Source organism: Barbus barbus (assembly GCF_936440315.1).
Source record: "Barbus barbus genome assembly, chromosome: 16".
NCBI lineage: Eukaryota > Metazoa > Chordata > Actinopteri > Cypriniformes > Cyprinidae > Barbus > Barbus barbus.
Genome location: NC_136744.1, coordinates 3,010,970 through 3,036,849, shown reverse-complemented (window position 1 = coordinate 3,036,849; position 25,880 = coordinate 3,010,970). Strand labels below are relative to the sequence as shown.

The 25,880-nt window shown below is 37.0% G+C and overlaps 1 protein-coding gene across 2 annotated transcripts in view; it reads left to right on the top strand.

The window, feature by feature from the left end:
• LOC306882069 (uncharacterized protein) overlaps positions 1 to 20,565 on the top strand; it is a 34,339-nt gene extending 13,774 nt beyond the window's left edge. For both annotated transcript variants that reach the window (XM_079436515.1, XM_079436516.1), the window contains exons 5-12: positions 17 to 88; positions 569 to 649; positions 1,017 to 1,100; positions 1,185 to 1,235; positions 1,694 to 1,744; positions 2,762 to 2,806; positions 5,787 to 5,897; positions 18,478 to 20,565. In XM_079436515.1, coding sequence (XP_079292641.1) covers positions 17 to 88; positions 569 to 649; positions 1,017 to 1,100; positions 1,185 to 1,235; positions 1,694 to 1,744; positions 2,762 to 2,806; positions 5,787 to 5,897; positions 18,478 to 18,675 — 693 coding nt within the window. In that variant the 3' untranslated portion in view covers positions 18,676 to 20,565. The remainder of the gene's footprint in view (positions 1 to 16; positions 89 to 568; positions 650 to 1,016; positions 1,101 to 1,184; positions 1,236 to 1,693; positions 1,745 to 2,761; positions 2,807 to 5,786; positions 5,898 to 18,477) is intronic.
• The last annotated feature ends 5,315 nt before the right edge of the window (positions 20,566 to 25,880 follow it).

Sequence of the window (25,880 nt, the reverse complement as noted above, 5' to 3'; positions counted from 1 at the left end):
TTCTTTCCTAATATAGACATACAAGATCAAATCCACCTACAAGGCACTTGCTGCTATTCCCACAAATACTCTGCTCCTGGAACAGCAGGTGAGCTGCTTTTTATAATTGCTCTAAATGACAGCTATTATTTAGTGTACAGTTAATAATTGGATCTCATTCACTGTCAGTATAAGCCATTATATGGCTGCTGTTTTTTCAGATTCCATGCAATTGTATAATCGTTAAAGAGGTTCATTGGATGCTAATGGAGAAGGGTGAAACTAAATCATCGATTTTTTTCTCTGTTGATGGACAGCAGAATTAAATTGTTCATAAGTGGTCAAAAGGAATCTTAACAGAGCGAGCATGATGACTCATACACATTGCATACCTCATTAAATATTATAGTAGAGATTAAAATGTACTGGGCAGGGTCATATATTGTGAGATAATTAGTATAAGAAGAGAGTATACTCACCTTTGGGATTTATCAGCTTTAACAACTCCTTACTACCGACTCACTTGTCTATGACTATCATTAGAAGATTAATGTGTCATCTACAACTCTTAATTTTCCCCTTTCTGAAGGCCATAGATGAAGAGGTCAACAAGAAAGAGGCTTCATCTAACCCCGCAGACAACTATTCTTGGGAGGACCCACATGCAGAGGTAGAATGAGACCCGAACATCCGAAATGCCTGGGTGATATGACAGAATACAGTAGAGTGACAACTAGAACCTGTAGAGATTTTGCTATATTATGGTATATTTTGGTTTTCCTTCGAATGTTCTAGTCAAGCTACCCCTGCTCTACCATGTAGGGCCAAAATACTCTCAGGGTGGGCCAGACAGATGAGGCTGTGGTTGACAATGCGGACCTGATAACTTATCTTTTAATTTACGCCCATTGCCGTCCAATTAAACAGATTTAGTTATGAAATGGAGATGAAGAAATGAAATGAAATTTGTGAAGTATTTAATGTTCTGGATTATCCCAAACTAGACATTACTGTGAAGTGTTCTTCTCTCTGTGCAGATGTGCTCTCCTGCGCAGCTGCGTCAGCAGACTGCAGAACTGTACGCAACCATCGATGAAGTCCTCGAGGACTCGATCCAAAGAGTGAGCTGTCACCAAAACACATTCTGCACCTAAACAATAATCCATTTTTGCACCAATCTTCATGTTTTGATCCATTTATTCCAGAGTCAATCAGACCATGTGAACAATCCCAGTGTGGCAGCGGAGGCATCAAGGGTATGTAATTAAAGATTAACACTAGGAATTATCTCATCTTCATTTTGATTAGTCACAACGGCATCGCATTCAGTGGAACATAAAGTGATTTTCTAGGAATAAAACATTTCTTGTGTGTGTACAGTGTAAGTGTCTTCACAGAGACCAAAACATTGCCGTGACTGAACTATCAAATTTCCTCACCAAGGAGAAAAAAAAAATAAAAAATCAATAGAATGGATTGTCATTTAAGTTTTTTTGTAAGTGCTACAATTTGCTGATTATTTTTAAAGAAGACCTCTGTTAGCAAAATGAAGACTTCAGTCCTCTACTCTGATCAGTCTTAGCCAGGTACCTTATAGCCCCTGCTGCTCAAACCCAGCTTGTCATTTTAATTAAGTGCTCTGTGCTTTGAAACGTGTGCCACTTTCCAGCTGCTGAGACCTTCCTTAACGCATTCTTTTTCTTTTATACTGAAGCCACAGACGTCATCACCATCTCCAAAACTATTGGGACGGGAAACAAGATATGTACGTTTTTCCATTCATTTTTGATCTCTGTACATATTTTACGCTTCATATGAAGGCGGCGAATCTGAGAAATCATTCATTATAAAAACTCTCTGAGTATTAGTTCTGGAAATATTCTTATTTTGCAGTATTTCATGCTGAAATGCCAGCTCAGGACTCTAGAAATATTGCTAACACTTTGATAACATTTGCTTTAGCCCATTTTCAGAGCCAATTCTATTAGTCAAGTGAATGCCAGTGAATCTGAGCATGCAAGACAATCTAGAGACCAGATTTGATATTTTACACCTAGATTTTAGACAGTAGTATAGAAAACTGATTGGATGCACAGTCTTTCATGTCAACAGGATGTCCTTTTTTATGTAGTATGTACAACCATTTTTTTCCTGCTGTTCACAACCTTGTCAGAACACACCTGCAACCCATTATGGGGTTTCAACCCACCAGTTACACTCAAACATTTCTGTAGCCTTCAGAGTATTCATTCAGATCCAATCCCTTTATTTAACCTACAGCATCTGGCACTGCACTAGAATTACACAAGTGAAAAAAAGAGGGTTTTTACTATTGCTAGGATCTTCCAGCCATGTTTAATTCCTCCTTTGTTTTTACAGTAAGACTAGAAATAAGGAGGCTTTTGTGAGGTTTTCTAACCTTTACTGAGGTATTCACTTTATAATAATGGTATTTTAGACCCTGTTTACATTCTGAGAGCAGAATTTCATCTCGCCTGGACAATTGGAGCAAATTTTCTTGTCATACACAAATGACAGGATTTGAAGAGATAGTTTGATCCTTTTGTTCCACAGGTTTTGGCAACAGGATGATTTTAAGGGAATATTACAAACTCTGAAAAGATTACAGACTTAATTAGAGGGGTCTAGACTCCAGAGCTGACTAATATGATATAAAATCAATAATATTTATCACTTCAAATAATATTATAATTGTGGGAGATAACACGTCAAATGTAAAATAATGTTTAATATTCACAATTTTATTTATTTTCCCCCCTAGGCAAGCTCTTCTTTTCAACCCTCGGTAACTACTGAAAAAACACTGGTAAGCAGTTGATTTTTATTTAAATGAATTTGAGCTTCATATTTATTTGCATTGAAAATAACCTCAGTTTTTGCTACATTACATCATTCAGTAGATACGGACTGATGATTTTGTAAAAGAATAGTTGGCTCTGTTCCTAATGAGCTGTTCCTAATGAGATTTGGAAGCATCATGCACTTCTGAGGCTGATCTAGAAAGAATAAATGCAGCACAATTATGCTGTGATCTACGATACCTGCTGTGGCCAAATTATAAGGCAGCATGGATTCTTCATGGAAAAAGTGAAAAAAATTAAATAAAGATTAATATAAATATAATTAATTCAGTTCTCAAAAATATCTATAAAATAGGTACATCTAATTACAGGCTTTTTTTTGTTTGCTAAATCTCTAGCGCATTGCCTCTAAACACTAACACAAGCCAAAGCTCTGCATATTTCTAACAAAAGCAGACCCTGCATTCAAAATCCTATCTCTTTCCAAAATGTTTTTCTCACCAAAATGTCACACACACACACACACACACACACACACACACATTATATGAAGAGCTCTGTTGACTAGCCAAGAACACACTGATGTGCTCAACACAAGACACTACTATAAATCAGTAGCTTTCTGCCTTTTGCATTATATATTCACTTCCAGAAAGAAATGTATTTATATCTCAAACTTTGATTACATTTTCTCATACAGTCTTTTTCAGTTGCTAACATTCACTGCTCAATACTGAAGCCACTTTTTCAAAACTCTCCATACAGTCTGCATTACAAACCAAACGGTACATTTTGAAACAGTTAATTTGCCAAACAGTTCATTTCACTTCCAAAACTTGCTCAAACCAAAACACTCCATACATATAACCCTGTTATCTCTTCTTACTCAGCGCACACACATAATCAATCCCAACACACTGACCTAAAAATATAACAACACAGAGCATTTCCATAAATGATAAACTTATATGTTTGAAGTTTAAATGATTTCTCACATAAATCAGTATGAATATAGAATATGAATAACATCATTTCACTTTTTTTGACTTTACTATAGAATATGTCATGGAAATTAAGCAGATTAATTATGTTTGTTTTCTATCTTCTTTGCATATAGTAATTTACCTGTGAAGCATAAAAAGTTGAAACAAGCCTAAAGTTTTTCGAATATTATGAATTCAGACATGTGACTCTTTTTATTATAATGAACTGTTCATCTGAATACTACACTTCTCTGTCCCTGAGTTTGCTGGTGTGATTATTATACTGTATTTAATTTTATTGTAAATAATACCACCAAGATTTCATGTAATTACAGCAAAATGCAGCAATGCATCATTCATCATTCATTCAGAAAAAAATAAAAAATAAATTTAATTGAAAGCGGTGTGTTAGCATTAAAAATGTGATTAAAATATAGAGTACAGTGACTGAAAGACAAAACGGTTCTTGGAATTTGTGTAAAATCAATGAAAAATTACAGGCTTCTGTATTGCTGAAAGTGTGAATTGCTTTAATAACATGGCTTCGGTCTTGACCAATGCATGATAGCAAAAAAAAAAAAAAAACTTAAATTAAAGCTGCTTTGAAATCTACACCATATCCCTATATATGTGTAAATGAATGTAAAGTACATTTCTAAAAAAGTTTGTAAAATGCAATCTGTTTTTGTTAATTCTGCTTAATCTTTATTCAACTGACAAAACTGCAAAGAAAATATTTCCAATGCTTTCTCTAATCAACTGCATTTTGTACATATCAACATATTTCAATTTTGATGACTGCAGAACTCCAAAAAATTGAAACAGAGGCTAAATAAAAGTGAAAGGACTATAGAATATGCAAGTTAAACTGTTTTGAAACATTCCACAATAAGCAGATGAACTGGTAATAGGTGAGGGGATCTATTACCAGGCAAGCAAAGATGAGTTGTGGCTTATACCACTGTGTGCCCAACTTAATGAGAGAATTTCTCGGTGCAAGATTGCAAAGGATTTTTCATAATATTGTGAAAAGATTCAGGAAATCTGGAGAAATCTCAGTTATATGTGTATAGCCTTCAAAACCTCAGATAATTGCATGAGAAACCATCATGCTACAGTGTTAAATATAGCCATATGTGCTCAGGAGTACTTCAGAAAATCATTGTCACTTAACAGTCTGCCGCTGCATCAAGAAATGCAACTTGAATCTTTGTTATGCAAGGAGAAATCCATACATCAATCCTATGGAGAGATGCTGCCGAGTTCTCAGATGATCCGACAGACAGTGGAAATGTGGGCTGTGGTCAGATAAGTCAGCTTGTTGCAGCTCGTTTTTGGTGGGAAAAAAAATACAGTTTTCCATGTCAAAAACAAAGGGGACATCCAGACTTCTGTCAGTTCCCACGGGATGGGTGACGTGCATGTGTGTGAAGGTACTGTTGAGGGTGAAGCATATATTTGGACTGTACAGTGGCATTTGCTGCCATGAAAATGACATCTTTTCCCAGGAAATCTGTGGTCATTAGAGTGAGACACTGCTAGGCCTCATTCAGTGGATGTGAATGTGCTTGACTGGCCTGCCTGCAGTCCAGATCTGTCTCCTATTAAAAATGTCTGGCGTATTATAAAGAGGAGAATAAGACAATGATAACCTCGGACTGTTGAGGCTGGTGAAGTCAGAAGTAAGAGATTAGACAAAAAATTAACTTGCAAAACTGCAACAATTAATCTCCTCAGTTCAGAAAGGATTAAAAGTGTAAATAAAAGGAAAGGTGATGTAAGATTAGATTTTGCAACAGAGCCTTAGAGGAAATTCCAGGGTTCATGCAATTGAAAGATGTTCATGTTAAAAATATTCTTGAATTTAATTCATATATTGAATTGCTGATCACTGCAAAAGCTGTAGCAGAGGGCAGAGCACAAAGTTCTAGACATCTACTATGTGTTGGCTGTAGAGATGTTTAACTGATTTTGTGAAATATTTATTGTTTATTTGTCTTAGACAAAGCCTGGAGTTATTAGACCAGTTATTGCAACATCCAGATTTACAGATGATGAAGAATTCCACCCAAAGACCCTTCAAGGGAACAAATCCAATCATTACCAATACAAGGTGCGTTTCTCTAAATAGAACAAAAACTCAACATCAGACTAACAACATATGTTCATGTTATCGCATACAGAATGAATGTGGGGGAAAAAAAACCTTCATGTTGCATATAGTTATGGTGTAAAATCCATAACTTGAGCAGTTAGCCAATGCATAAAAAGGGGTTTATGCAACATATGCAATGCACGCCACATGCAGGGGTCATTATAGAAGACTGTAGATTGTAGACACATTGGACCAATTAAAATGGGTTCAATGTATCTCCTTTTGCTTATACTAGCTCCATGCATTTCTACATTAAATTGAAAGGTAATTTTATTTGTCGCAGCATTCCGTTCTTAAAAAAATAAGCAAAACTGAACTGCGCCATTTACTCCATTTGTGTTTATTTGCACACACTTCCTATGTTGTTTTAGCACCAGGAAGGAATTATGCAAATTAGGCAACAGCTTTAACCACAAAAAATGTGGTGAACTCAATTTCAGATCTTGCAGACAGCAGCAGAAGTCGCGATCTGTCATACTATGCAGGCATATCTATCTATCTATCTATCTATCTATCTATCTATCTATCTATCTATCTATCTATCTATCTATCTATCTGTCTATCTGTCTGTCTGTCTGTCTGTCTGTCTGTCTGTCTGTCTGTCTGTCTATCTATCTATCTGTCTATCTGTCTATCTGTCTGTCCGTCTGTCCGTCTATCCGTCTGTCCATCCATCCATCCATCCATCCATCCATCCATCCATCCATCCATCCATCCATCCATCCATCCATCCATCTATCTATCTATCTATCTATCTATCTATCTATCTATCTATCTATCTATCTATCTATCTATACAATGTCCAGGTCTTCCATTATCTGTTGGGGACTTATATCAAGGAAAAGGGTCATCATTCCATATGTACTTCAAAAGAAATTTAAAGAGCCACTAGAAGTGATTTTTCAGACTAGCTGCTGGGTTGGATCTATTCCCAGCGGGATCAGGACGCACACGTATCACTAGAATCCAATGTCATGTGCAATTCCCCACATCAATACATCTATAATACATCTAAACTCATAAGATAAGATAAGATAAAACGCTGATAGATCCAACATATGCCTCTGGAAATCTCATAGAGCGTTATTTATGGAGGAAATAGACAGTGGTACACACTGCTTCCTATAATTCATATGGACATGGTTCTAGTTTGGTTTCATTTGTATGCCAATTGTATTTGCTTATGTGAGGGGAATTTTTTATTTATGTATTTATTGTGAGAGCAGCTTCTCATTTTCCACAGGATCACACGTCACTGTAAAGAAGCTGTTTACTGCTGCAAATTGATATAGCACCTTGCATCAAACTAGTTATGAATGCAGATTAACCACAAAAATTGGCATTCAGGTTTTTGATATTTTTCACATGAAGTGCTCTTTTCATCTGACAGCCTATTGAACTGAGGTGACTTTAATCATGCAAACTAATTATCTTTCCATTCAATTAAATTTGACTGCTATTGACAAAACAGCTACTGTTTATAAATTACTAATTGTGGTTGGTAAAAAATAAATCCTCTGGTGTGTAAAGTTCTCTATTCTGGGTGGAAATCAATAGGACGGCTGGGGATTGTACACCAATGATGGTTTGCAGGCCTGTTCTGTTAACAGCATGGACAAATGGGAAAAACAATGATAGAATAATGGCCAAAAAGCATTTGCTTTTACTTTGGACTACAAGTGTAAATGTAACTAATACTACTTAAATACAGATTCACTTGCTTTGAGAATAACATAGTTTGACCACAACGTGTTTAGTCTCAATGTGCATCATAGTGCCATGCACCCTATGATGTACACTTAGCCTACGCAGAGCTTGCCCTCAGGCGGCGGTGCAGCAGATTCACACATTGTGTGGAATGCTATATCCCACAATGCAACGCAACACAAAATCTAAATGCGAATATGAATTTAAGTTTAAACCAAAAATGTAAGGTTCAGTCAGAAGCGCTGCGTGTACTTTGACATTTGATGATCTCTGTAAACACTATCCAACGATGCAGTATGCCTTCATTTTCTATCATTGTTCACCCTTTATTTGCCATCAGCATGGAATCATGTGATGAGACAGCAGTGATGATAAAACAACAATCAGAGCTCTCTAGTAACGACCATGTGTACGTCACTCCTCCCGAATGCCAGCTTTTAAAATCCATCTGTGGTTTAGGATGCCGGTGTTTTGACACCTTAAACACTGTGTTTATCTCTTAACAGGTTTTTTATACAATCCCAGGCAGTTAAAGTCATCAAGATTTGTCACTAAATTATCGTCTTTGAAGACTACAGAAAAACATGAGATGCATCTATTTCACTCTCTGATGTGCAAACATCTCCAGGATCTCCTTGACCATGACATTTAAAAACAGCTTTAGGCGTATTTGACATTCATGGCTCATTTTATTTCCTCAGATTTTATTTCCTTGCTCAATAATGATTCTTTTGTGGAATCCAAAAGGCCCTATAGTGAATGTTACATGTCAGCTAGTTGCACTACAGTATATGACTTTTACAGTGGAATTCTTATTGTTGCCCACATATTTCACATGTAGTTTTGGCTGTGGAGAGAGAGAAGGTTGAAAAAACACAACAGCTTCTGTCAAATAGGATGATTTATAATTATTATTTTTTCAATCAGATAAAAGGTCTAATTTTGTTACTGTATCCCCTCACCCTTAATAACTTTTACTTCTTTAATTCTTTCTTTAATTTGCGCGCTGTCAGTAAATCACCTGCCCTTTGGCACTGTTTTGGAATTGCGTTCTTGGGCTAATATGCCCTGTTTAGTAAATCTGGCCCTTTGTTTGTATTAATTATCAATTATGTATGGACGTATACAATTGTCAGGCCAGGATTAACACAGTGTAGTGCCCTAGGGTGACCACATTTGAAGTGCCCCCCCATCTAAAAAAAAATTAAGAGGACTGTCAAAGCATCTTCTGATCAATAACAAAAATTAGCCTTCCCATTACAAGGTAATAGTATTTGACTCCTTAAAGTGATTTACAGGGGCTTTTATTATTATTATTATTTTGTAATGACATTTATTTTCTAATTTTATTAAAAATATGTCATTGTCAAATTCAAAAATCTATATTTATAAGCTTTTCCAAAATTTCTAATGAAAAATAAAAATAAAAATAATAATAAGAACAGGTAGAATAAGAAGAATAAATTACCAATAAAAACAAATCAATATTAACTAAATTAATTGTACACTACTAAGGTGGCACAGAAGAACACAAAAGTGGCATGAAGGTAAATTTAGGCTCAGAGGTGGCATGGATGTTTTAAATTCATAACAATATTATGAGATTAATATTTTAAATATAACATTTTGAACACAGAACTACTTTTTGATTGAAATGATTTAAATAAATGAAATTACACTTTAAAATAAAAATAAAACTGCCAGCAGGTGTCGGCAAGTCACTGATTTTATCACTGAATCATTCACTCAATTGATTCGTTTGAACGGCTGATTCATTCAGGAACGAAGCAAGTGACTATCTTTATGAATGGGTAATTGAATCATTGAGTCACTAGATTCATTTAAAAATGCAGGTTCATTCATAAACGAAACAACGCTGTGTTTGAATGGAGACTGAAACTATTTTCCTGGACAAAATATAGCAAAATCAGGCAATATTGTTAAAGTCATACAATGTACATCACTTAATATTAACTTATTGTTTATTGAACTGTTGTATTAATTTAATATCACATTTGCAAACTAACTCCCTTAATAATCTTTAAAAGCTGTCACTCACTTCAGTTCATTGCGATCTCACAAAGCTCCATTATAATCAATGAAGCTCTCTACACTGCACAACTAATCTCTTATTTACACCCTGTCTACACTTTGTTGTTGTGATGTGATTTCTACCTAGGGGAACGCTAGAGCCCTGTATTTCGGCCCGAGCCCCTTCACGTCATACTTCAGACAGGGGCTGGGCCTCGGGCCTGTTTTAGGCTTCTCCTTAATTTTATATTTTAGACATCCATCAATTAGTGATGAAAAAAATTGCCTTGCCGCGACTGTCAAGAGCGACTCGATGGTGTTTAGAGTCGCACACAAGTGCCGTCAGCGCAGATAAAGCAAAGAGTTCTGCCTTCAAATACACTCAATAGGCTGAAGCTTGCTGCAAAGCCCCAGCAAAAGTAACTACCATGAACATTTTTTTTTCTTTATTTTATAAAATTATTTTATATATTTTATAAAAAGTTTTGTTGATATTGTGAGTGCAAACAAATAAAAGTAGACCCTTTACAGTTACGAATGATGTATTACTCTTACTTTTATGAGCAAAAATTGCGGCCTAAGTTGTTTCCATTGAAAAAAAATGCAATTGATTGCGCTGGCGCCTCCATGTCCTGCTCTTTAGCTTCCACTCTCCGCAAAATAACTACTGGATGCTGCGCACATTTATCTAGGTTTAACGTTTAAACATTGTTATATGCTTGAACTGTTTTCGTATATCTATAGATTTTATTTTAGGCAAGTCGTGATGATTTGAGAAGGCTAAATTGATGGCTATGATCATCCTGCCGGTCTGCCGCTGTCCGCTTGGTCCTTACTTTAAGAAAGAAAAAACTTATTTAATGAACAAAAAAATGCTCCAAACGTTTTTCTAAATTAACTTAATAAAAAAACTAAACTAAATATAATCACTTTGCCATTACATACAAAACTGAACTATTTTAATAGCTGAAACAGTATAATCTGATTTGGGAGAAGGGGAAAAAGACGGGCTCGGGCTGGTAATTCTGTTAAGCTCTGGGACACGGGCCGGGCTATAGGGCCTGAGCGTCTCGGGCCAGGGCCTAAATTTTATCGAGCATGAGGGAGGCGAATGGTGCTTCTCCAACAGAAGGCTGCATCCTCAAATTCAGATCATCTCAGTACCGACTCCTTTCCTTTCAGTTTATTTTCGTGAATTTAAATGTGTGCAGCCTTTGTAGGATGCAGCACTCTGTTTGAGAAGCACCCATAGATAAGCTTTGTTGAACTGAAAAAAGCTTGATTCCTCTTGATGGGATTGATCCCAAAAAGTAAATTCATCTTACATTTACATTTAGCTGACGCTTTTATCCAAAGCGACTTACAATTGCTATATATGTCAGAGGTCGCACGCCTCTGGAGCAACTAGGGGTTAAGTGTCTTGCTCAGGGACACATTGGTGTCTCACAGTGGATTCGAACCCGGGTCTCTCACACCAAAGGCATGTGTCTTATCCACTGCGCCATCACCACCCCGCTAATCGATCCCATCGATTCCATCTTGATGGGATCGATTCCAACCTTTGGAATCAACTCTCGATTCCCAACACCTATATATATATATATATATATATATATACATCGTGTGAAATGATTCTTTCTATTTAATACAGATGATGCTGGATCATTAATAAATTAGTCATGACAAAAAATTATGATATCCGATATATTTACGGCGATAAGCCTGAACTGATATTAGGCAAATATTGTAGACCTACTGATGTGTTGGGTTTTGCTCAGTATGATGTTAAGTGGCAGATCAGTGAATATCTAAAGAGAAGTCCTCAGTCCTAGACGAAACCTAAATACTATGTGGAGGACACAAAATAATAATTATAATATGACCGCGTGGTGAACAATATGAACCGAACTCATATTTAAACAAGGTCTCCATGCTATAGGCTACACATGCTGTGTACACATATCTATCCATAGGCTACAAGTACAATTATGGCTGTATTATTTGTGTCCCCTTCAAAAATTGCTCTTGAGAAATTTTATGTTTATTGTCGCCCCCTACTGTCAGATGAAATTGAAACCCCTGAGTGTATGACATCAAAAAAAAAAAGAAAAAAAAGAAAGAAAAAAACATGACATACTGCCAAGTATGGTGACCCATACTCAGAATTCGTCCTCTGCATTTATCCCATCCAACGTGCACACACACAGCAGTGAACACACACACAGCAGTGAACACACACACACAGCAGTGAACACACACACAGCAGTGAACACACACACACAGCAGTGAACACACACCCGGAGCAGTGGGCAGCCATTTACGCTGCGGCGCCCGGGGAGCAGTTGGGGGTTCGGTGCCTTGCTCAAGGGCACCTCAGTCGTGGTATTGAGGGTGGAGAGAGCGGTGGACATTCACTCCCCCCACCTACAATCCTTGCCGGCCCGAGACATAAACCCGCAACCTTTGGATTACGAGTCCAACTCTCTAACCATTAGGCCACGACTTCCCCACACAAAGTATCGCGAGAGCGATTCGAAAGCTTAAGGATCCATCTGCTCTCTTATCGCTCTCGTGGTACTTTGATGTCATTCTGCACAGCGCCTCTTCAAGTCGAACTCACCTATTGTGTCAGTCCTGTGTCGTGTGTTTCCTGCCTCTTGTGTCCTTATATGGTTATTTTCCTGTCCTCATTAGTTAATTCTGTTCCAGCCGTGTTTTAGTTATTATCTGTAATTACCCTTGTATTGAAGTTCCTGCCTGTTCAGTTTCTCGTTTGTCTGGTCTACACGATAAAACCCCTGTGTTCCTGTCTGTCTCAGCCTTTCCTTGTCTGTCTTGCCCTGCCCTGCCCTGTCTTGTCTTGCCCTGATGGATTTTATTAAAGACTGCTATTTTGAGTTACATCCTCTTCTCCGTGTTCCTCATTCCTCCCCGCTGTGTGCACCTTGACAATATGTAGTAATGCTATGTTATGCTCCAATATTTAATTGGCTGAAAATTCATATATCAGAAATCCTCATCCAATAATCACAATCAACTGGAAGAGAAAATTCAAGATCCACAGCTGTGGGAATCTAGATGATTGGCAAATTTAAGTGAGCCGATCTGTTAACACATTCACAGTAAGAACGGATGGGGATTGTCCATCAGACAGCTCTTCATGAACCTAGACGAGATGACGGTCATTAATTTATAACCTCTAGCACTGTCAGCACCATGGTGTAAAATTCAATTCTTGTGAATGGTTGAAAAGTTGCCTTGTGACTAATATTGACAGGATTTTTTTTTTCTTTTGTGGCTGAATGGAGTCTGAATGGACCACTTCTAAATCAAATGGTTAATGTAATGAACCACTCCTCTGGTTATCCTGCTGGGACACTTGTGTAAAATAAAAATGCTTCCTGAGGGACACTAATAATCTTATTGATGGATGGATTGATTGATTGATTGAACACTTTCATAGTTAAGATGTAAATGCTTGTTTTCCACCCTGAATTTAGCCTCTAATTTGAACACTTCGGTGTAAGGGGCGTGTTTGTGTGAGACTTCAATGGAAACGCCCACTGCTATGATTGGCTAACATTTTGCATATTAAATGAGCACTACATGGGAAATTCTCTCGACAACTAAACTTACTACTTACTATTTACTATAACAGCCACAAAGATTAATATTCATGAAAAGTGTTAATCACAGCATTATATTTGGCACATCTCCAGTTGCATTGAAGGTTGCAGCGTTGCACTGTGGCCAGACACAGTCATGTCTACTCAGCACACAATGTAATGATCTCCTTATTCCAAAGCGATTTCTGCTATCTCACACATTCTTTCATCTTAATACAGTGAAAATAATGTAAATAAGAGATTGAGCAGTATTAACGAAGTCGATGATTATAATGTGAGTTTTTGGTGAAAATGCAGAAATCAAATCATTGATGCACTCGTGCTGATCTTGAATTGACTGCTCCAGCGATTATTAAGAGAACGATCTTTGATTGCTTTCTGTATATAAAATAATTGCAATATAGAGAACATTTTGATTCTCCATTTCATGACCGCTTCAACTAATTATGTTATTAATGCAATGAACTTTAACATTATACTTTTTAAATCACACATTTTGGAGCCACTTGCTTCCAAAAAGTGTTTGTGGACAAATTTGTAAACTAACTCATGAACTAATCTTACAAAAGAGTATTATGTGCAAAGAATAGTCTGCTCATATTGTTGTGTTGTTCGGGCTGCAGAGATAAATAACATTGATGTTCTGTCACTGTCATAAATGGTTGATTTGCTCAAGGTTTTTATCCAAAGAAAACTTCTAGGCTTTTCTTGGAAGGGTCATTTATTTTGCAAACGGCTTATCAACTCTCATTTTATGACTTTATATATGTGGAGAAGGTCTGCTTTATCCTCTAGGAAATAAATCACCTCGACAAAGGAAGGGGCTCATTAAATGTGTAAATGAGAAAATCTAATTATGAAAGCTATTTGCTAACAGATTGAAGCCGTCAATGTGACAACTTAACTAGACAAGCTATGTGCGTATTAATGTTTGTGATGTTGACATTAACATAGATAGACTGACATTTGCAAATGACTAACAGCAGTCACGAGCGTGCTTGTATGCTTTTCAGCCTTTCTCCAACAGCTGACATTCCTGCCTGATCTGACCCATAAACATGGCATTCATTGGCACTGTCAGATTTGGTCAGGTTCATTCAGACATATTAAATATTATGTTTCTTAAATTAAATGTTAAAATATATATTTTAGATTGCCTTACAAAATAACAGATTTTAACAGTTTAAAGCAAACATAAAATACATAAATATTAATAATAAAAAAATGTTGCTGAATTGCTGTTTGTTACGTTAAAATGTTTGCCTATTTTGAAATGATGCAAATTGTATACAGTGTATATTTAACTTTTGTATATAATCATAGTTGTGCTCTCTAAACTATTGTAAATGGTGTCTTGATGTTTTGAGTCTTTGTGATTTTATTTATGTGCTCACAAATCTGTCATTACGACACAGACAGATAAATCAATATGTAATTGTAATTGTGTCATGGAAAGCTCCCAGTATCAGAGCCCCATTCGACCAGGAGGAGCTCAATTCTCTGAACAGTTCTGTAGCTGAGATGTGATCTCATTATACCTAATTGATGGCTTGGATGACATGTGGCAAGAGGGAATCTAATAGACAGCAGGTAAATTGGTAGCTGTAATGAATAAGATGGATAGGCAGGGATAAGTGTGATTTATAGCCTATAAGACGGCTAAATAGCACTGTTTTCATTTCGATAATACCCACCTATATGAAGTAGGTGGACAATATTCAATAATAACTTGTGAATGTTATATAAGAGAACTGAATTTGAGAAACTTAATCATGTCTTATTGCAAAGACATTGTCTTTCAGCTCTGTTTTTAGGGGTCATCGGATGCGAAAGGCACTTTTGTGTGCAAGTTGTTTGAACTGAAATGTGTGTTGGCAGTGTGTGCACACAATCCCCCTATAATGATAAAGATTCAGTGTTTTTTTTTTTTTTATCTCGTTAAATAATTTTCCCTTTCTCAAATCGAGCCAATCTCCCCTCCCACGATTATTGACAGTAGCGTTTCAGCACAGACTGGACTGGTGTCTTACCTTAGACCCGCCCTGAGTGAGCGGTCATCAGTCCACCATTGTTTCAACTCCAGAGCAGATGTAGACAAGAATGTCTCCTAAGCGATTGAGGTGTTCTGCTGTTGGATATAACAATGAACATAGCAGTCGTCATTTACTCCCGACATCTGAGCCGCTGAAGACGCAGTGGATTACTTAAAGGGAATGCACCCCTGATCTACCTAAATGTGTTCATGTTTGCGCGAATCATTCATGATCCAGCTTCACCTCCAGAAGAAGTGAGTGTAAGGTTTTTTAATGAATCTTTGCAAATCGCCTTTCCTAATAATGTGCTTGTTAGCAAGTTTCATGATGAATGCGACTAAAGTTTACCGTCTCTCAGAGAGCGGTTCTTCACCCCACAGAAGAGAGGGGCGGGGTGAGCAGAGCTCATTTGCATTTAAAGCAACATGCAATAAAACAGCTTGCTGTAGACAGAGCCGTATTTGACAGGGTAAAAACGGTGTTGTTTTTAACGGTCTTTTTCCTATGGATAAATCTCTCTCTTCCTAAAAAAAGAAGAAGAAAGAAATAGAAAGAAAATAAAAAAAATGCTATCTTGGCTGTTTTCACTGTAACAAAAAAAAAAAAAACGTAATATTAATATGTAATTTAAAGAAATAGTTTAATTTAGGTCAAAGGGAATCATTTATGATTTTATAGGGATTTGAACAGAATCAGTGTTACGGCGATTCACGGAAGGAGCCGTATAACAAACTCTGCACTGGATATTAAAATCCAAAATATAGTGAAAACACTATTAAATAGCATAGTAACGAAATCGACAGATTAAGACATTAACTTGAGGGCACAAAACACAAGATACTTCTCTTTTCAATATAAATAAGATTTTATTTGTATAAACCTAAGACATAAACTAATCTAACACATGAACACAAGCATTCACAAGTTGCAGAAAGAGAGAAAGTGAGGAAAGGATGAGTTTAGAGAATGGAAATGTGAAATCCCAAGTTTATAGCAATATGTGCTATTGCATAGACCTGAACAACCATCAATCACTTATTTAACCCTCGCTTTGAGTTTCTCAATGAGGCTAAAATTTATATTAACTGCACCTGATTCAGTTAGAATCTGGAGGTACTTGCTTGCTTTGCTAAGGGAATCCCTTTTGTCGTAGTAGTCGCAGGAAAGGGGTTCCCCGAAGTGTCTGATTGGTTGAGAGTTCAGTAGTCGTTGAAGTGACATCTTGGGAAGCCTATGGAGTTGTGGCTGGTAAAAGTTTTGAGGCGGTCACAGACTCCAGTTGAACTCGGAGACGAGGCGTGCCGGCAAAACTTAACTGAGTACACGAAACTCACAACGGAAAAGAAAATAAAGTAAAAGAATAAAAGGATGTAACGAGACTAGGTTGGTTTTCTTTTCATTATGGTAGCAGCTGGCACCTGGGCCAGAGCACGCTCAAAGAGCAGCATCAAAACGCGGTGGCAAAAGAGAAGAAGAGGAGAAGGGAGAGGACCAAGAGAGCCAAGAGAGTATTTTTAAGAAGAAGAGGATTTTTAAGAAGAAGAAGAGAGAGTTTGATGGTGTCCTGAGTTTTTAAACTTGGCTTCTGGACATATCCCCTCTGGTGTCTTGACCAATTAGATAGGCTATTATCTTAGCTAGGGGTGTTCCTTCCACCATAAATCAGCATGTTATCAGTCACATGGCCCAAATTTTACAGGCTCTTGCAAAGTATACTTTTGGACATGATTTCTGTAACAAGACTATGATGCATTTGACAAAGAATTGATTGGAAGAAACATTTAAAGCATGATTTTTTACACTCATACATACCAAACACGCATCTGAATCCTTCAGCTATTCAATAATGATAAAAAAAACATACATAATATTTGAACAGATTGTCTCTAGTGTGTAGTTCTATGGATAATAAGAGGCATGTTCTGAGAGAGGTTAAAAGGTCTCCTAAGGAATTCAAGTCTTTGTCTTGTATGGGGGAAGACCTGCCCAAGAGAGTCTGTAGCTCGTGATTTTCTATCACAGGTTTACATGTGACCATCAGTCTTGATTACTTGCAACAAATTTGACAGTCTCCTTCCTGAATTGGAATTATCAAGAAGTGTTCTTTTGTCTCAAGGTTGTAAGCTGTTTTGTGAAAGAGGCTTGCTGGTTAGTTTGCTTGCTTCAGACTAGTTGGAGCTAGGAGTCTGATTTACGACGTCCTGTTTCCTTGGGCCTCTCGGTGGGACTCCAGCTCCTCATGTTTCAATGTTCGGATGCATCTTAAATTTGTCTGATTCAGTCTCTGATATGCTACATCACATAATGGAAAACTTTCCTCATTAATAGTATACCCAGATCATTCATGGTCCATCTCTGAAGAGTGTTTAATAGAGTTGTGATGAATCCGGCGGCCCTTTGCTGCTGTTGATATTGTCAGGCCACTCGAGAGCGAGATATCGAGCGGTTAGCTTCTCTCTCAGATTGTCTGTAGCTGATTAAGCGTTTGTGGATTGACTCAGTATGAGTGATGAAGAGTGTTACTCTCCATCCTGGCTGAAGTATCTTTCTTTTTTAAGGTTTCGAGGCAAACTTTTTCATGTTTGCAGGTTTCTGTTTTATCCTCAAATCTTTCCGAGGGAGGATTGTTTATTGTCCCGCTGCTATTTTTTGCCACTTTTATAGAGAGTGCAATATCCACATCACTAACAAAAACAATATAGTAATACAATGTGTGTTTTTTTTAAAACATAATAGTAGTGTCATGGTAGTCTTTGATGTAAATACCTTAATATGATAACCACTTGATGCCATCACTTTACCATGGTACCACCACAGTAGCAGATTCTGTCATTAGAGCTGATCAACCCATCCTGTATTTACACATATTATCGTGGAAGTAAAATTAAATAAGATCAATATGTGTGTGCCAACCTCATGAAATTCTATTTTTATTATGTTGCATTGTGGCATGGTTCATTTGGGAGTGGATGGTGTGAGGCTGTTTTATCACAACACTAAAATAGGCCTTCTTTTCTTTTTGCAAAATATATTTTTCCCTTCCTTTTGATTCTGAGAAATGTGAGGATTTGTGAGACATAATGGCTTAATGGTTTGACACTTGGCTCGCATTTCATTAATAACCAGCGCGTGTGTTTTCAGTTTGTCAGCAGTGCGCTCTGTGGTGAAACCCAAGCAGATGGTAGAGGAGCTTCAGACGGGCAGCCAGCGTGTGGAGAGGGGCTTCCTTCAGAGCCACAAGGAGACTGTAAGACAAGGCTGGCATCTCTGATCACGCAGACCAGGATCTCCACGCAAGATGTTCCCACCTCCACAAAGCCCCAGGAGACACACATATGATGCTTACAAGAGAGCCTGATCTGATCGTAACTGTGACTGCACATTAAAAAGCCTATTAAAGGCAGCACACGTCAAGCATCTTAAAAGCTATTCCTTCCTCAATTGAAGATGCACAAAACTGTTTTTAAACCATTCACCCAATCAGAGCATAAGAATAGACATGTAAAATACTAGGGCACTTTTATGTACAATCATCCAGTCAAATAGTGATTGCTGTGAAATTGGCCTTACTCTCTTCATCACATTACACAGTCACAGTGCCTTTGATATGCAGAGGTGTAAAATACTTGAGTAATTTTACTTGATTATTGTACTTAAGTATTATTTTGGGGTATTTGTACTTTATTCAAGTACAATTAAACTGACTACTTGTACTTTTACAATTTTATTTCATCTTGAAAAGTACATTACATTTTTATTTTATCTTATGCACATTAAATAGCTCAAACGTGCACGCCTGATGTGAGAACAAATGATTATTGTTTTCATGCATAAAACACACACATTTCTACTTCAGTTATGACTTGCATCATGCTTCAGAAGCTCACCATCAAATCTGAGGAAGCATATTGAGGTAGCAAAGTTGTGTTTTCCCCCAAAAAAGTGTATTCATTATTTGTTTCGATAGAGTCATTAGCTGTGTAATATTAATTAGCTGAATGCACAAGATTGAGTGCAAATAAAATTAGTGATGAGAATTTAAATACAATTAATATTTTTGTGAGAATATTTTTTTATTAAATAAAAATCTCCAAAAGTGTTTAAATAAACATTGTATGTTAAATTAATTGTAATTCATGTTTAGTAATGTTCTTACCAGGTAGTTGATAAGTTGTATTTATAATATGTCATTATATGACACATTGAGTAGGAATTAGGACTGTCAATGAATAATAATAAAAAAATCTTAATAATTACATGATTTGCTCTTTAATTAATGTAATTAATTAAATAATTATTTATCAATATTTGCTGATAAAAAACTCAAAATGGTCCAAATAAACAATTAAAAGATTAATTATCCTTTCAGACAGTTATGTTGAATAGACAACACAAAAAAAGTGGCCTTTCAAAACATTAATGTTGTAATTCTATGACTCTCCTCATTAATTCAACACATTCTTGTATTCTGTCTGGAATATGTTTCCATTCTCTGCATCACATCTTGCTCTTCAAAGGAATAGTTCACCCAAAAATGAAAATTCTGACCCTCATATCATCTCAGATGTTTATGACTTTCTTTCTTAAGATGAACACAATATTTTTAGTCCAGATAATGCATGGGAACAGAATCACTTCAGAAACCACACAAAGTGAACACGGTGGTCAAGTTTAAAATATTACTATTTGTATCCTTTTTACATATTCCTATCGTTTCACTTAAGAAGACACTGATTCAATAACAGGGGTTGCATGAGTTACTGTCATATTCACGTTGTGTAGTTTTTGAAGTGTCATTTTTGGATGACCCATGCACATGATTTGTTTTCTAAAACTCTTAGTTTGTGTTCATCTGATAAATGAAAGTCATATGGGATGGCATGAGGGTGGAAAGGATGGAGTTTCCTTTTAATCCCTTTCCCTGTATTTTTTTTTTCTGTGTTCTGCTGCGCTGCATTTTAATTGTTGTTGTTGCACTAGATATACGTGTTTGACCTGTGCCATTGCATTTTGTTTCATTTTCTCCCTTTAACCAAACTTCTGAATGTCTGTCAGAAAAGAAAGTACTTCTACTTTTTTAATACTTGAGTACAATTTAAAGTTGTACTTTTTTACTTTTACCCAAGTATGTTTTTGGCCAGATACTTGTACTTTTAATAGAGTACAATTTTTACTGAGTATCTGTACTTTCACTTGAGTAAAATGTTTGAGTACTTTTTACACCTCTGTTGATATGGTGTGGCCTTTTCAGTTCATTTAATAATAAGTACAGTGTATGCATGTCCGAGACACTTCTCTGTAATAGGGTTAGGAATTTAAAAATGCAAATTCATAATAGAACAGTGTCTATAATAGGGGTGCCCAACACTGTTCCTGGCGATTGACTGTCCTGCAAAGTTTAGCTCCAACTCTAATCAAACACACCTGCCTTTAATTTTCACACGATCCTGAAGACCTTAATTAGTTGCTTCAGGTGTGTTTGATTAGAGTTGGAGCTGAACTTTGCCGGACAGTCGATAGTCGATTGGAACAGGGTTGGGTCTATAATAATATTTGTGTCTAGGTTCTGTTGGTTTTGACATCTATCTGACATGGCTTCTTTCTCCAAGCACTCAACTCTAAAATACCCTTCCTTGCAAAACCTTCAAAGATATTTCATATGTGTCCATTTTTTTTCACGATCAATTTTCATTTAGAGTGCAAAATAGGTCTGATATCTGATTACTTAATAAGCCATTTACTACTACAGATACACATTAATGGTACCTGAACAAAATCCATATTGGCCCAGTCAATACTTGTCTGTCTGATTTCGATGCTCTGTTCCAAGGTTTTTTAACAGGGCATTCACAATTTCAAATTATAATATACAGTTGTGCTCATAAGTTTACATACCCCTTTCAGAATGTGCAAAATATTAGAGGGATGAGAGGGACAAAATAAGAGGGATAATGAAAATTGCAAGTTATTTTTTATTTAGTACTGTCCTGAATAAGCTATTTGACAAAACAGATGTTTACATATACTCCACAAGACAAAATAATAACAGAATTTATAAAAATGACCCCATTCAAAAGTTTACATATGCTTGAAATCTTAATACTATGTGTCATTTTTTGGATGATCCACGACTGTTTTATATTTGTGATAGTTGTTCATGAGTCCCTTGTTGGTCCTGAGCATTTCAACTGCCTGCTGTTCTTCAGAAAAATCCTCCAGCTCCTGCACATTCTTTGGTTTTCCAGCATCTTCTGCATATTTGAACCCTTTCCAAAAGTGACTGTATGATTTTGAGATCCTTATTTTCTCACTGAGGACAATTGAGGGACTCATACACAACTATTACAAAAGGTAAAAGCATTTACTGATGCTTAAGAAGGCAACGCAATGAATTAAGAGCCAGGGGATGTAAACCTTTGAACAGGATTATGATGTGTAAATTCTTCTCATTTTGTTTAACGATCATGTTTTTTCATTTAGTATTGGACAACAGAAGCTACATAAATACTTGCATGTTTCCCAGAAGACAAAATGAGTACAATTTACTATTATTATTTACTACTATTATTGTTATTATTTATTCAGTTATTTTGTCTTGTGGAGTATATGTAAACATCTGTTATGTGAAATAGCTTATTCAGGACAGTACTCAATAACAAAATAACATCCAATTTTCATGATCCCCTCTTATTTTGTTTCAGTTATTAACATTTTTCACATTCTGCAAGGGGTATGTAACCTTATGAGCACATCTGTGTATATATACACTCACCGGCCACTTTATTTGGTACACCTGTTCAATTGCTTGGTAACACAAATTGCCAATCAGCCAATCACATGGTAGCAACTCAATGCATTTAGGCATCTAGATGTGGTGAAGACGACTTGCTGAAGTTCAAACCGAGCATCAGAATGGGGAAGAAAGGGGATTTAAGTGACTTTGAACGTGGAATGGTTGTTGGTGCCAGACGAGCTGGTCTGAGTATTTCAAAAACTGCTGATCTACAGGGATTTTCACGAACAACCATCTCTAGGGTTTACAGAGAATGGTCCTAAAAAGAGAAAATATCCAGTGAGCGGCAGTTGTGTGGACGAAAATGCCTTGATGATGTCAGAGGTCAGAGGAGAATGGGCAGACTGGTTAGAGATGATAGAAAGGCAACAGTAACTCAAATAACTACTTGTTACAACCAAGGTATGCAGAATACCATCTCTGAACGCACAACACGTCGAACCCTGAAGCAGATGGGCTACAGCAGCAGAAGACCACACCGGGTGCCACTCCTGTCAGTTAAGAATAGGAAACGGAGGCTACAATTCACACAGGATCACCAAAATTGGACAATAGAAGATTGGAAAAACGTTGCCTGGTCTGATGAGTCTCGATTTTTGCTGCGATATTCAGATGGTAGGGTCAGAATTTGGCGTAAAGAACATGAAAGCATAGATCCATCCTGCCTTGTCTCAACGGTTTAGGCTGGTGGTGGTGGTGTAATGGTGTGGGGGATATTTTCTTGGCACACTTTGGGCCCCTTAGTACCAATTGAGCATCGTTTAAATGCCACAGCCTACCTGAGTATTGTTGCTGACCATGTCCATCCCTTTATGACTACAGTGTACCCATCTTCTGATGGATTAATGGATCATTGTCTTGTTGCATCACCAAACCTCTGTAAACCGTGAAGTCATGAACTGCTGTCCCATCATTCTCCTGGGAAATGTTTTGATACACTTTATAATTCAAACCCTGAGGCAGCAAAGAAGCACAGCTGGAAAGAGGTTTTGGTTTTGGTGTGCCCTTATTGTATATTTTTGCCAGAAAATGCAACATTTGTCCACAGAAGCAGTGTGGATCACCCAGGTTGCCTATCTTGGGCAAACATATGACATGCCTCCTTTTTCTTTCTTTTTTTTGAGCATTTTCTAGCTGTGATGTTTTTTTTTGTTTTTTTTTATCTTTTGGGATCGATGTATGATTCACATTAAGCAATCTTTCTTGAGAAGAACAGATTTCTCAATAACCAGTCTTTGTGTTTCATTATTTAAATTACCGGTCCTCTGTGAGACCCACAATTCCAATCTCATCTTTCTACCTAACTTCAATTAGATTTTGGAGAAGTCGTAACACAGAGCTTCAGCTTGTCCTGTCAATGATCACTCAATGTATCAGTAAATTGTCACATCTATCCTGTTTAACTCCTGGACAATGACCTCCTTAAATGCCATGATATTTGAAGGTCAGGGTGACCCTAACACCCTAACATTTTATCATTTGATAAGAAATTATGTTTTTCTGATTAATATTGACATGCTTTTTTGGTACCTAATCAACCAGACTTGCTGAAACATTATATCTTTAAGGAACATCTCAGGTTATGGCTGTAACAATGGTTCCCTGAGAAAGGAAAGAGGTGCTGTGTCCAATGGTGATGCTATGCGGAACACCTCAGTTTAATAGCATCTGAAGCATGTGAGCAACTTCTCCAATCTTGATTTGGGCTGTTTGACCATTATGCGCATCAACATACCACGGAAGCTACAAAAGACACTCGGACCAAAGCAGTGGTAGCTTCTGATTGGCTGAAGCAAGCCGCTCACAGGCATGTAGGAAGTATGGCGAGGTGATGCAGCATCTCATTCCGTTCTCAGGGAATTGTGGTTTGTGTTTGGATTATTGTATGGTTGGATGATATAAATATGGCCCGTTATAAGATTTCTAACAGAGTCAGTCACTTATTGATATTTTATCTGTTGGCATTTGATAGAATCCATGATGCCAAGTGTCTAAACAAGATGTCCAGGACCTCCAGCAGAAATATAGGCCCACAACATCAAAAATACAGTAGTATATTTCATTGTACACATGGGGTACTTTTTATCCATGTGTTCACCAAACCCACCTTGAGTGCTTGCTGCTAAAAAAGCTCATTTTTTAGTTTCATCTGACCATAGAAGCAAGTTACATTTAAGTTCCAGTCGTGTCTGATAACTGAATATGCTGGAGTTTGTTTTTGGATGAGCTAGGAGAATTTTTCTTGAAACCCTCCCAAACAACATGTGGTGATGTAGGTGCTGTTTGACCATTTTTTTTTAAGGTTTTCTGACCCCGAGACTCAACTATTTTCTGAAATTCTCCAGCTGTGGTCCTTGGAGAGTCTTTAGCCACTCAAACTCTCCTTCTCACTGCTCATTAGGACGATATAGACACACGTTCTCTTCCAGGCATTTTCGTAACATTTTATGTTGATTGGAAATTCTTAATTATTGCCCTGATGGTGGAAATGGGAATTTTCACTGCCCTAGCTCTTTTCTTAAAGCCACTTCACTAATTTGTTAAGCTCAATTAACTTTTGCAGCACATCAGAAATATTTTCTTTGGTTTTTCTCATTGTGATGGATGATTAAGGGAATTTGGGCTATGTTATCCCTCCTACTTATATTTCTGTGAATCAGGAAGCCATGGCTGGATAATTTCATATTCATAATAACCCTGAAGTGCTCAAAATCTTGAATATGAATAGGAAGATACTTCAGAGATATTTTACTCATAATAATTTCTAGGGGTGCCAATAATTGTGACCAACGTGTATTTGAGAAAAAAACATTTATTTCATAATGATATTTCCCCCCATTTTAAATTCTTATTATCCAATGAAAGATTAGATTTTTGTGAATTTTTTAAATAAAAGATCAAAAGGATTAACAATGCAGATTAATTTTCACAGACTTCTTTGATCATATTTACCAAGGGTGCTGATATTTCTGGCCATGACTGTATATGTTCACATTTAGTCTAAAAATACAGTAAGATCATGTTCACACAGCGCACACAATGCCTCTGCACTCTGCACATTTCTCTCAACATAGGAACATGAGGGCTGTCAGTCAAGACATGAGAAACAAAATAACTGGCGTTACATATTTGAAAAAGTAACTCCGATATTTCCTTCTAAATTAAAAATAATGCATTACTTTACTAGTTACTTAAAAAAGTCATCTGATTGCATAACTTTCGTTACTTGTAATGTGTTACCCCAACACTGGTAAACACTACTTGCGCAAATCGGAGGGTGGGGCTAAATAGGCAGAGCTGTAGAATCAGTGGGCGGGGCTAAACAGGCAGTGATGTATAAGCAGGTGTTGATCCTCTTCTGCGGAGGCATCATAGAGTTGAACCTGTGCCGTTCTTAGCTGATGCGGGGCCCAGGGCAAGGTTGGGAGTGGGGCCCCCTCAGTCTGTTTGTGATTGCATTCCTCCCCCTGTGTCCATTCGCTATCTGTTTGCCATGGGGCCAGGTGTGACCACACCCGTTGCACCACCCAAAGGATGGCCCTGAGTAGAACATTCCACACGTTGTCATTTTGGCAGACTGCCTTCAATATAAGCTGTTTTTAGACAAAAAATTTTTAGTTTTGAAACTTACAGGATGTTTTTATAATACAATGACCTCTTATATGTCAAAAGATCAAGGGGATTTTGGTTCTCAGTTCATGACCCCTTTAATGTGAACGAGTCTGAGAACAAAACTTGAGACCCTGATGTG